The sequence below is a fragment of the Cucurbita moschata genome, unplaced genomic scaffold (genome assembly GCF_002738365.1).
Source record: "Cucurbita moschata cultivar Rifu unplaced genomic scaffold, Cmos_1.0 Cmo_Scf00051, whole genome shotgun sequence".
Classification (NCBI taxonomy): domain Eukaryota; kingdom Viridiplantae; phylum Streptophyta; class Magnoliopsida; order Cucurbitales; family Cucurbitaceae; genus Cucurbita; species Cucurbita moschata.
The window spans coordinates 553,165-566,587 of record NW_019268567.1 but is presented as its reverse complement, the minus strand read 5'-3'; the positions used below and the strand labels follow the sequence as shown (position 1 = coordinate 566,587).

Genomic DNA, 13,423 nt, shown 5'->3' with positions numbered 1-13,423 from the left:
TGTTAAATATAATAATATATTTAACGAGCCAAATATGGCTTGTCTACTAAACTCTCTAGCAGCCTGAAATAGCACACGGCTCGATGGTCAGGAATACTCATTGTTCACACCTTAGCACACAGTCATCAGTCAAAGTTCCGCATAGCACACAACTCGATGATCAAGAATGCTCATTGTTCACAACTTAGCATATAACGCATCGGTCAAGGTTCTGCATAGCACACAACCTGATGGTTAGGCATACTCATTGTCCACAACTTAGCATACAACGCGTCGATCAAGGTTCCGCATAGCACATAGCCTGATAGTCTGGAATACTCGTTGTTCACAACTTCGTACACAACGCGTCGGTCAATGTTCTGCAAGGATTAGTAGACTAATATTACTCATACACAACTCATAAGCATAAGCTAGGGTTCGTACAACATATATATTTGACTGGAAATTCATAACATGTTCACAACTTATGCATACACTCACGAATATCATAAATTAAATCGTGTCATCACATAAAATACATACATATATATATATAGAGAGAGAGGTTAATCTCTTTATCGAGAAAGTTAAAAGGAGTTGAACGGGAAGAACCAAAGGTGGACACATGGTAGCACGCGCTCACTCGACAATTTTCTCGACCAACCGTAGTCTCACACGTGCCTGAAATCGTCTTCAACCTCATTCTCCTCCTATTTTCTAAATCTTTTCCAAAATTTTGGCCCGCATCACCACGAATCTAATGAGCTTAATTTCAACCTCTATTAATGACCATATATCAAATTATTCAAATTTCATACCCACGACATTAAATCAACTTAATTTCAAAAATACTTATGAACTTTCAAAAGTAACATTAATACTTTTAAATTTTTAATTTTATTGTTGGTTTTTTTTTTTTTTCGGTATACTGACCATAATAATTTTACCAAGGTTAAAAAGGTCAATTCTACTTTTAATATTACAAAGGTTATTACTAAGTATAAACATATTTTTTAATTTTTCAATAAATTTAAAAAGGATATTAATAAATCTTTTTAAAATTGAAAGATAATTAAATAAAGTATTAAATTTTAAAACATATATTGAAAAAGCACATTCTAAACTTTCTAATGCGAAAATGGTTTTTTTTTTTTTTTTGGATGATTAAGTGATATGAACCAAGATATCTCGGTCGTGTAATATGGACTTCAAAAAAGATTATAAAAAAAAATGTTATTCAGATTACCACCCGATAAACTCATGCAATTCATGCTATATTATAGAAGAAACGAGCTTAATTTATTCTTGGATGATTACAAAATTTGGACAGATGATAATCTAGAGTTATTATATTTCATCAATGTATTTTAAGATTTTTTATTTACTTTTAAAGATACAATTTACATAGTAGTTAATTATGGTTATAAATGTTATAACTCTCGAAAATGTCAGGAATTCTATTATGATGCTATATAAAACCATATATGTTGTCTGTGTAAACTTGAGAATGTAGTAAAAAAACAAAAATTGTGCTTTCTTTTAGCCGTTTCTTTGCAATTCTATGTAGTTTAGGTTGCGTGTTTAGAATCATTCAATCTTGACTTGACCGATCATGTTTGTGATGTGATTCAAATCTCAAACAAGTGTTCTTGCCGTGAGATATTCGATTAACAAAGTAATTTGAATCTTACTTTTTCTCAGGGTAATTTCTTATTATTATGAAGTTCTTAGTTAGATCTAAAGATCTTATATTTCAACAAAGTTGCTAGATCAAATTCTCGAGAGTTGAAATTATTTGGAATAAAATCAAATAGATTTGGAGGTTTTAGCATTTGTAAACTAGGAGTATGCATCTCCACAGAGGGTTCTTAAATTCAACTCGCTAGGTTACCATATCACTCTCTCTTGGATTAAAGATTTGAATCATGTTTAAAGATCTTCCTTCTCGTACCTAACGATTCTCTTGTTTAAACACAATCTCGTAGCCTTATGCTATGCGTACACGACTAGTTAGCTAACCGACTTATTCACCATATCCTTTCCTCAATCTAGCTAGATAATCTCCTTCACAAAAAGCTCGGGCTCGTGTTCACCGTGCCGAGTTTGAGGGAGGTTTGTTAAGTAGTAATTGTTTTGCTAGCTTGGTTAAGAAAACTCTTTATCTAGCATGTACAAGATCACCTCTCCCCAGTTTCTTTCCTGATCATCTATCCCAGTTCTTCAGATTTGTGCTAAAGTAGCATTTTAATTTATAAACTTGGATGCCTTTAATTTATTTAGTCATGATGTCCATGAACCATTCTCCTCCATGAACATCGTTAACAAAATAATGGCTTGACATGCCCTTGTTCGATAAACATCAGTTGATTTGACACAAGGTAACATATAGTGTGAGGTTCCGCATCGGTTGGAGAGGGGAATGAAGCATTCTTTATATGGATGGGTGTGAAAACCTTTCCTTAGTAGACACGGTTTAAAACCTTGAGGGGAAGTCCAAAAGGGAAAGTTGAGTACAATACTACTAGTGGTGGATTTGGGCTATTACAAATGGTATCAGAGTCAGATACCAGGTGGTGTGCCAACAAGGATGCTAGGCCCTAAGGGAGTGGATTGTGAGATCTCACGTCGGTTGGAGAGGACAACGAAACATTCCTTATAATGGGTGTGAAAATTTCTCCCCAGTAAACGCATTTTAGAACTTTGAGGAGAGGCTCAAACAGAAAAGTCTAAAGAAGACAATATCTGCTAGTGGTGAGCTTAGACTATTACATATAGGTAGCCGAAAAAAGGTGGATAACCGAACAAAATAAGACGGTACATTCAACAAAAGAAATTTAACAGTTTTCACGAGAAATAGGATATATTACACATAGTTAATTCTCAAGAGAATCAACCAAAACAGGGGAAGATTAAATAATGATGGAATGAGCTGATACTGAGACGTAAAGATACAAATAAATGTGGGGAAGAAACCCAGAAGATAGTTCCTGTTTATGCATGTGTGTTTTGTGTAACTCATATCATATAGATTTTTATCCTATAACGCTTCAAAATTGCCAACAGAATGGTATGAACACTATTAAAAAAAGAGCAAATTTATCCCCATAAAATAACTCAACAGAAGGAAAAGAAATAAGGAAGGAACCTTGGCCGTTCTACTTGTGGGGGTTGAGATGTGGGTAAAGTCCCAAAATATGCTCCGGCATGAAGTCGTGCCGTGTAAGAATTCCAGCAATGGGAGGCCTCTGCAAAATATAAATCAATGTTATGTCAATTATTGAATTCACCCAAACTGATAGTAACCTATTTTTGGAACCTCTAGTGCCAAACTCACTTTATGGGTAAGTGGTCGATTCCTAAAATGGATATGTAGCAAGCATATGTCTCATGAACTAGAGTGGTATGTTGAACACTGTCATAAGCCCTATTCTCTAGGACCAAGACCTATTCTCAAGGTCTTTTTTTGGCTTGTTAGTTTATCTTTAGGTTTAGCAGAAGGCTATATAATGCCATTCTTTCTGCTGTTGAAATTATTAAGTTTTGAGTGTCATATTGTATGTCTTGAGTAACTTTGGTGTTGTGAGTACATTTGTTCCGCTTTCGGCGCTCAACAAGTGGTATCAGAGCCTTATTGTGGTATTTGGGGGTATTGTGAAAGTTTGGGCCTCATCGACCATTAGACGTGCTCACAATCGTGTTTATTCTCTTGAAAATCAGTTTTCAAGAATTGTGTTTTTGAGTTACATCCAGATTAATTATTGCAAATGGCCGAACCATCACGACGTGGATCGAGAGTGTGGAGTTCCAATCTCGAAGTAGAAAAATTTGATGGAACCAATAATTTTGGTGTTTGGCGAGGCGAAGTTAGCGATTTGCTGGTCATGCAAGACCTCGATGTTTCTCTCCAAGAGGAGATGCCTGAAGACATGACAGAAGCAGAATGGACAAAATTAAATCGGCAAGCCTGTGGAATTATTCGATCCTGTCTTGGCAAGGATCAGAAATATCCATTTATGAAGGTTACCATGGCGAAAGAATTATGGGACAAGCTTGAAGCGAAATATATGAAGAAGAGTGTGGAAAATAAACTCTATTTGAAGAAGAAACTCTTCCGTTTTGACTACAAGGAAGGTATCTCAATGGCTGAGCATTTGGATGATTTTAACAAAATCATCACTGATTTGCTCAATCTTGATGTTAAGATTGATGACGAGGACAAGGCGTTGTTGTTATTAAACTCTTTGCCGGAATCCTACGAGTTTTTAGTAACAACCCTACTACATGGAATCACTAATATTGATTTTGAAGATGTTTCAAATGCCTTAATAAACAATGAGATGCGAAAGAAGGAAAAGGAGACGTATCAAAGCTCTAGCTCAAATGTTCTCACTGCTCATGGAAGAACTTCTACCTGGAAAAGGAACGAATGTGGAGAGTCTCGATTAAAGTCGAGAGGTAGATCTGATAATTGGAGAAAACTTGATAAAAATGAGTGTGCATATTGTCGACAGAAAGGCCATTGGAAAAAAGATTGTTCGATCTTAAAAGAGAAGGGGTCGAAGTCCAATGTGGTTAAAGATGACGACACTGATACAGATGATGCCTTGACAATCTCCCTATCAGCCAGCCAAACCATTGAATGGATTCTTGATTCTGGGTGCTCCTATCATATGTGTCCCAACAAAGAGATGTTTTTGGACTTCAAAAAGTTCAATGGTGGAGTTGTCTATATGGGCAATGATAGTACTTGCAAGATAATGGGAATCGGCTCAGTACAAATCAAGATGTTTGATGGGGTTATACGAAAACTCAAAGATGTGAGGTATGTTCCTGACTTGAAGAAAAACTTGATTTCACTTGGCGTTTTGGATGCGAGTGGTTATCGCATCATTTTGGAAGGAGGGAATTTGAAAGTAGCTCGTGTAGCTTTGGTGGCAATTACAGGAACTAGAAGAGGTAGCATATACTACCTCAACGGAACCACAATAACTGGGCATGCTGCTATGGCAAGTTCGAAAGAACAAGACATATCGAAATTATGGCACATGCGACTCGGGCATGCTGGTGAGAAGGCGCTTCAGACATTGGTGAACCAAGGAGTCCTTAAGGGTGCCACAACTGGAAAAATTGATTTCTGTGAACATTGTATATTTGGTAAACAAAAAAATGTGAAGTTTGGTACAGCTATACACCAAACAAAGGGTATTTTGGATTATGTTCACACCGATGTATGGGGTCCCACAAAGAATGTCTCATTGGGAGGAAAGAGGTGGTTTGTCACCTTTATTGATGACTACTCGAAGAGAGTTTGGATGTATCCCATGAGGCACAAAAACGAGGTTCTCCAAATCTTCTTAGAGTGGAAGAAAATGGTAGAGAATCAGACGGATAGGAAAATCAAAAAGCTGAGATCAGACAACGGGGGAGAATATACTTATGATCCATTCCTTAAAGTATGCCGAGATGAAGGGATCGTTCGACACTTCACTGTTCCTGGTAAGCCACAACAAAATGGAGTTGCTGAGAGAATGAACCAGACATTAATAGAGAAGGTTCGATGCATATTGTCTCAAGCAGGATTGAGTAAGGCATTTTGGGCTGAGGCTCTCAGTTATGCAGTTCACTTGGTGAATCGTTTACCTGTTTCTGGAAACGGTGGGAGAACTCCGCTTGAGGTATGGTCAGGTAGTCCTGTTAGTGATTATGATAAATTGCATGTGTTTGGGTGTCCTGCTTATTATCATGTGACAAACTCAAAACTGGATCCTAGAGCAAAAAAAGCCAAGTTTATGGGCTTTAGCAAAGGTGTGAAGGGCTATAGGTTATGGTGTCCAGAAACAAGTAAAATTGTTAATAGTCGAGATGTGACATTCGATGAGTCTGGAATGTTTTTGCAGAAAATTGAAAATAATGACGAGGCATTGAAGCAGGTGGAGAAGGTGGTGTTCTCTCCTGATGTGGTTGCTCCTACCGAAGAACCTATTGATCAGGTAAATAATAACTTTGATGTCTTAGAACAAAAAGAGCAAAGTCTTGAGGAGCAAAGCCTTGTGAATGAAAGAGTGGAGGAACCTGAGTCAATCGCCAAGAATAGACCACGAAGGGTAATTCGAAAACCTGCAAGGTTTGATGATACGATAGCATATGCTTTCTCTTTGATTGATGGAGTTCCTAACAGCTACAAAGATGCTATTCAGAGCCCGGATAGCTTACACTGGCAAGAGGCTGTGAATCAGGAGATAGCATCATTGGAGATAAATCAAACTTGGGATTTGGTACAACTTCCAAAAGGTAAGAAGGAAATTGGTTGTAAATGGGTTTTTGCAAAAAAGGAAGACTCTTCTGGTATACGTTATAAGGCTCGACTTGTGGCTAAAGGTTACGCACAAAAGGAAGGTATTGATTACAATGAAATTTTCTCACCTGTGGTAAAACATTCTTCCATTCGAATTTTGTTGGCTTTGGTTGCTCAATTTAATCTTGAGCTTGCACAACTTGATGTAAAAACTGCTTTTTTGCATGGAGATTTGGAAGAAGAAATATATATGGCGCAACCAGTTGGTTTCCAAGTAGTTGGACAGCAACATTTAGTATGCAGATTGAAGAAATCTTTGTATGGGCTGAAGCAATCCCCTCGCCAATGGTATAAAAGGTTTGATCATTTCATGGTAGAGCATATGTATACTCATAGTCAATTTGACCATTGTGTGTATTATCGGTGTCTCGATGATGGATCGTTTATCTATTTGCTCTTATATGTTGATGATATGTTAATTGCTTCAAAGAGACAGATGGAGATTGATAAGCTCAAATATGAGCTTTCTAAAACATTTGAAATGAAAGACTTAGGCAATGCAAAGAAAATACTTGGAATGGAGATAGAGCGAGATCGGAAAAAAGGTACAGTCTGGTTGACTCAGTCTCAATATCTACGCAAGGTATTGTCAAGATTTAGTTTGAATAATTCAACCAAACCCGTTAGTACTCCACTTGCTCCTCATTTCAAGCTTAGTGCTTCCATGTGTCCAAGTTCTGATGATGACAAAAGGTATATGGAGAACATTCCTTATACAAATGCTGTTGGTGCGTTGATGTATGCTATGGTGTGTACTCGACCTGATCTTTCACACGCAGTAAGCATGGTGAGTCGTTATATGCATAATCCTGGTAAAGAGCATTGGCAGGCTGTAAAATGGATTCTTAGGTACATTCTTGGCACTATTGATGTTGGTATTAAGTTTCAAAAACAAGAAATGTTTAATCTTGACAATCGTGTAGTTGGTTATGTGGATTCTGATTATGCTGGTGATTTGGATAAGCGACGATCTACTACGGGTTATTTATTTACTATGGCTGGTGGACCTGTTTGTTGGCGTTCAACATTGCAGTCTACTGTTGCATTGTCTACCACTGAAGCAGAGTATATGGCAGTAACAGAAGCTTTTAAAGAAGCTATTTGGATGCATGGTTTGATCAATGACTTGGGTATTTTGCAGGAACATATAGATGTATTTTGTGATAGCCAGAGCGCTATTTGCTTGTCAAAAAATCAAGTCCATCATGCTCGTACAAAACACATTGATGTCCGTTTTCACTTTATTCGAGAAATTATTAGCAAAGGGGATATTCGGTTATTAAAAATTGGAACTGCTGATAACCCTGCTGATATGTTGACAAAGGTGATCACTCGTGAAAAGTTCTGGCATTGTTTAGATGTCATCAACGTCGGAAGGGAGTAGTGTGTTGACATGGTAGCAACCAAATTAGCTATCAACTTGGAGATCTTATGACAAGGTGGAGATTGTTGAACACTGTCATAAGCCCTATTCTCTAGGACCAAGACCTATTCTCAAGGTCTTTTTTTGGCTTGTTAGTTTATCTTTAGGTTTAGCAGAAGGCTATATAATGCCATTCTTTCTGCTGTTGAAATTATTAAGTTTTGAGTGTCATATTGTATGTCTTGAGTAACTTTGGTGTTGTGAGTACATTTGTTCCGCTTTCGGCGCTCAACATGGTAGAGTTAGAGTCAAAAAGATGATTCCTCACTTCTTTCTCATTCAAAATCGTGCGTAAGAATTTCATTCGCACAGCTCCTAAGCTAAGGGATAAAAAAAAGAAATCACCATATGTACAAGACCAAGTCCACTCGATTTCTAAGGTTTTCTAGTCTTTAACTTTTCGAGGAATCATTCGTCAATGCTTGTGAATGACTGATTTTTCTCAATCTTTTCAACCTTAGTTCCATAGGAGCAAGTAAGAAAGATTGAGAAATAGAACTATCCAATTTGATTTCGTTCTAAATCGCCATATGATAATCATCTTAGGACATTCAAGACAATAAATATAGGCAAAGTGTTGCAGATTGATAAGAATGTAAGGAAGTGTCTTACCCCAGGTGTCTTCGGAACGACCAACAAGTGCCTCAAGCCGAGTGCGTGAAAGAGAATAGCCGCTTTAGCTAGGGACATTGATTCAACCACTGTGTAGGGCGATGTGTTTGTAACGGGATGAAGATCAACAAACATTTCCATCTCCTCCTCATTGAAGTTCAAATCTTCAAGTTTCACCCCTTTGCCAGAACCTGCTTTTGCAAAATCATGTGCTTTGAAGTGCCTCAAAATTTCTGATCTAATCGACACCTTTTTCTTAGTGAACTTTTTTTCTTTAAGCAAAACAAGCAAATGAGACCTCAGAACAAGCCCACAAAGCTCTGAACTATCTGAGGAAGGCAGTTCATCAATTACAGGAAACCCATTGTGGTTAGTCGTTTTCAAAGCGTGGATAATGTTATCGACCTTTTCGATCCCAGAAAACGTAATTAAAGGACCAGAAGCCACACCACCAGCGACCAATTGCCTCATAAATGGTTCTGCATGGGCTTCCATAAAAGGTAGTCCCTTCATCTTCACAATCTGATCATAGACACCTTTATTAAAAATATCTGCCACTGACTTTGAAATCAGAAGAACCAACATTAGTAATGGGAGCATCAAAAGGTTATTGGTAAGCTCCAGGAGTATGACACAAAGAGAAACAGTCATTCTCATAGTGCCACCAAGGAAGGATGCAGCACCGAGAAGGGCATAGAGGCTGACATCAAGAGTAGCAACTGAACCAAATAATCTCCCTATAATGCGACCATAAGAGGCCCCTGCCAGAATCACAGGAATAAAGAGCCCTGAAGGCACGGCAATGCCATAAGTAATAATGCCTAGACAATAGATAGCACCAAAGAATATAAAAAGTGAGGACAACTGAAAATGCTTGTCACTAGCAGATGTGAGCAGGCTCCGGATGGCATCATCATTGGTATTGAAAAATAAAGAAGCAAGATCATTATAATGGCCAGGTGGGCATTGGAAGTTCTTGTAGTTTCCCGAGCGACCAACGGTAGGGCATTGATCGTCCAAGTCAGATGGGCAAGGTAAACATTGTGAGAACCAAGGAAGACCAAAGGAGACACAGGTTGTCAATATGGAAACGCCAACAACAAGGATGAGCTTCGATCCGGGACCTCTCCTGTAATTTAATATCAACTGTCAGTGATAGCAAAATTGTACAATAACAGGACTGTATATGGTGTAAAAGAAAAGATGAATCAATGGAGCATACTCATTTATGATGCTGTAGGTTCGAAGAACCTTATCGACGAGGTAGTTGTAAAGGCTTCCAAGCACACCTCCAATGACTCCAAGTAAAATAATTGCAATAAGATCTGGGGTGCCATAAGCGGAGTTTTCGGTGTGGATTTCGAACATGATGAGACCTCCTTCACCAAATAACCCACATTTTCCCCCTCGACAAAACTCCATGAAACCCCTCAAGACAACAGCTACTACAGCAGTAGTGAAAAAGGTCCTCCAGAGAAGAGCACTCCTCCACCTAACAATTTCGACAACGTAGATTGTTTACAATCATGAGAGATGAAAACCTCAAAAGTGTTCCTAGTAGATATGATACAGAGTGAAATCTGAACCTCTAAATGTCTTAAACGCACCTCATTGTTTACAAAAAAAAAAGTAAGTGCATTCGTTAGGATGTGAAAGAAATTCAACACATTCAATAAAATTAAAATATCAGAAGCCATAAAGGCAAATCCCAGCTTAACATTTCCACAACCACAGCATCTAAAAGTTTTTCGTTCACGCCCCCCAGATGTTGACTAAAAACTAAGCTGCCAAAAATGAATATTTTGGTGCTGTAGAGAGAGAGAGAGAAAGAGAGAGAGACCATGAAGCTGCTTCTTCAAGTGCAAAGAGAACGCCACCAACTGGAGCCCGAAAGGCAGCTGCTACACCAGCTCCTGCACCACAAGTTATCAAATCCCGCCTGTCCCTATCATTTTTGAAGTATCTGAGCCACTTCCAAGTCAAGCGGTATTTGCGAGAGCCTCCCTGTCCCAGTAATGAGGCAATGCATGCACCAGTATGAACCATGGGTCCTTCCTTACCCACAACAAATCCACCGGCAACAGCAAATATAGAACCAAAAATCTGCCAAGTTAATCCGCATCATAATGGTTAGCAGCTCCTGATTTAAGATGATCTCACATTCCAATGGACCATAAACACAATAGAGGTCTTGAACTGCTTACCTATAAATCATGTTTATTTATCTAGCTACTGATATTTTGTCCTAACAAACCTCTCAGTATTGAAGTTTTTTTCATATAACTATCTTCATAAAAATAATCATCAAACTTCCCTTCTGAAGCGTTTGAGAATCAGATAAGACAACTTCTAGAAAGCAGAACTTATTTTTGGAAGCTCTAATATTTGAACCATTTCTGCTTTAGTACCCAAATATCTAAAATGCAGACAAAATTTTTCATTTTCTTCTACCTGTTTCTGCTGTAAATGAGCCCTTGTCAAAATAAGACTCAAACTGTGAAAAGCTCACTTGACCCATAATCGTATAGACCAAGACCTTTTTGAATCATTTGGTTGTTGGAATGAAATAAGAATCACTCAGAATGTTCACTGGGACTTCTAAGAAGCTTTGAGGTGCAATTGTGCTAGCACATCTTTCTAGGATGGAGTAATTTTTTTACCCTTTTTAGTGTACCCTTCATACACTATATTTTCAATGAGATGATTGTCTCTTGTTAAAGAAAAAGGGGATATTAAAGTTTAATTGTTCACCCGCTTAGTATATGTGTGCATTATCGATGTACGCGATTTCCTTAAGAAAACAATGCACATTTCAACTCACAATTAAATGACCTATTTTTCATTTGCATTGGCTCAAAACAAAATGATTCAAAATGATGATGACTTTTACTACTTTCACCTCAAGACCATAAGTAACTACTTCTGTGTAAATGGTTAAAGAAAGAGAAAGCGGATTGATGCTACAATGAGGCATACCTTCACAAATAAGGTACTTGGAGCCAATATAGAATAAGCATCAATACCGTTAAGGTATGCTTTCACCTCAGGAATACCCGAACCTGCAGCAGCCGGAGCAATATAGGCACAGAGGGTTGCAGCAGCAGCAGCTAAGACGATATTGGATCCAACGTATACTGCAAAGGCCTGATAGTACCTGTAAAGAAGCTAATGATCACCTCATCGTTGGTTTAATATATAAGATACATATGAATGACACATAAACGGTTAGAAACCACGACTCTCCACAATGGTATGATATTGTCCACTTTGAGCATAAGCTCTCATGAACTTACTTTTGGTTTCCCCAAAAGGCCTTGTACCAATAGAGATAGTATTCCTTATTTATAAACCCATGATTTTCCTCTTAATGAGTCAATGTACGACTACTCCTTTCAATAATTCTCAACATACACTTCGACGGGTACACAGAAAAAGAGATGCAGCAAGAAAAATCATAGAACCCATATGAACAATTTTGCAGTTGGTAAGATTTCGAGATCATTCAGAACATTGCAATATAAAAGAATCATACTGAGTATCCATTATCATGAATAGACTTGACAAAGCCTTGTAAAGTTCTTAATGCTATGTGAATTGAACACTTCTTTAACTGTCTGTCACTCAAAGCTTACTTTTCCTTAAGCATCAGATTATTCGTCAGCAGAAGTTTGTGACCAGCAATATTCTCAACAGCTATGTTGTTGAAGAAGCCAACGACCCCGGTAATTAGACCAATGAAAAGGCACAGCGTCCATTTGAGGATGACATACTGAAATATCTCGACCTTTCTTCTTGACCTCCAATCCTGCTTGAAAAGATCATTCTCAATAATCCTGTTACAATTTAAAAGAAAGTGAGATTGAATGCAGAATCAATCAAGCGCCCTGTTTAAATTCATATTTTCAATCCTAAAAGAACAGTAGAAAACACAAACACCACAGAAACTTATTATGCTCAAACCAATGCAAGTAACCAAAGAACAAAAAAACCAACAAAAATCACATACTCGTAGTCCAAGCTCTCAATAGGACAGATATTAGAACCAACAATGGCAAGTTGCGAGGTAGTACTGATCCTCGCAGTACTGGCACGCAAGAGCGGCTCCCCTAGCGTGAGCGATACAGAATCTCTATCCTCTATAAACGGCGATTCCGCCAAGCTCTCAGACCCCTCACTTTCGCGGCCGTTCTCGCATCTCTCATCCATCCGCTCTGAGCTCTATCCAAGAAGCTTTATAGACACTGAAAAAGAAGTTCAAACAAGCAATGGAACCGGATTAGGTCCAATGGATGAGCCTGAAAATGGAAGAAGATGGCCTGGAGAAGAAGGATTTGCAGAATCAGTGATCCATGATGAGAGAGAGAAAAAGAAGAAGTTTGTGGCGTGAGGATTAGTGCATAGAAAGTTTGACGCGCATGATCCCCTTGATGTCTTCAAAAGTCGGTTCAAATCATCAATCAATGAAATCTCTACAGCTAAACGACACTCTTCTCTTTTTCTTGGTTAAATCTATGGATGATTTCTCCTTCACAGCTTGAACTTCGAAGTCCAAAATCATGCAATTTCTTTCAAAACGGAGGAAAAACAGCTCCAGTTCTGGAAGAGGAGCTACAATGGCGAAGATCAATGAAGGGAAAACGATGAGGAACATGAAAGATTGGAGAAGAAATGCCAAATAAGTCATTCAAGTCATTAAAAAAGCATACAAGCAAATCAAGCCACTAAATTAACCGCCAAATTATCTTTTTGGTTAATTCAATTACAATTATTTTAATTTTACAATTAAGTCCTTTAATATATAGCCAAATATACCCAATTTTTAAAATTACTAATTAGAAAATTGTTGATATTATCCTGAATTTTTTAAAATTTTATAAAAATTTAAAAGTTTACCACTAAATTATTAGATAAAAAAAAAAAAAAAAAAAAAAAAAAAAAAAAAAAAAAAAAAAAAAAAAAAAAAAAAAAAAAAAAAAAAAAAAAAAAAAAAAAAAAAAAAAAAAAAAAAAAAAAAAAAAAAAAAAAAAAAAAAAAAAAAAAAAAAAAAAAAAAAA

General features: G+C 37.4%; 1 protein-coding gene across 2 annotated transcripts; it reads right to left on the bottom strand.

Annotated features, from left to right (window-relative positions):
- Positions 1-2,870: 2,870 nt before the first annotated feature.
- On the bottom strand, positions 2,871-13,057 carry LOC111435995 (chloride channel protein CLC-c-like). 2 transcript variants are annotated; one of them, XM_023073650.1, is made up of 7 exons: positions 12,376-13,057; positions 12,002-12,202; positions 11,346-11,523; positions 10,210-10,472; positions 9,592-9,861; positions 8,370-9,498; positions 2,871-3,224 (listed from the first exon to the last, which is right to left on the bottom strand). In XM_023073650.1, exons 1-7 carry the CDS (start codon positions 12,573-12,575, stop codon positions 3,135-3,137), a joined length of 2,331 nt encoding a protein of 776 aa, XP_022929418.1. In that variant the 5' UTR covers positions 12,576-13,057; the 3' UTR covers positions 2,871-3,134. The 2 variants fall into 2 exon arrangements, with proteins under 2 accessions (XP_022929418.1, XP_022929419.1); XM_023073651.1 differs by having other exon boundaries at positions 12,002-12,174; positions 12,376-12,468.
- Between the last annotated feature and the right edge of the window lie 366 nt (positions 13,058-13,423).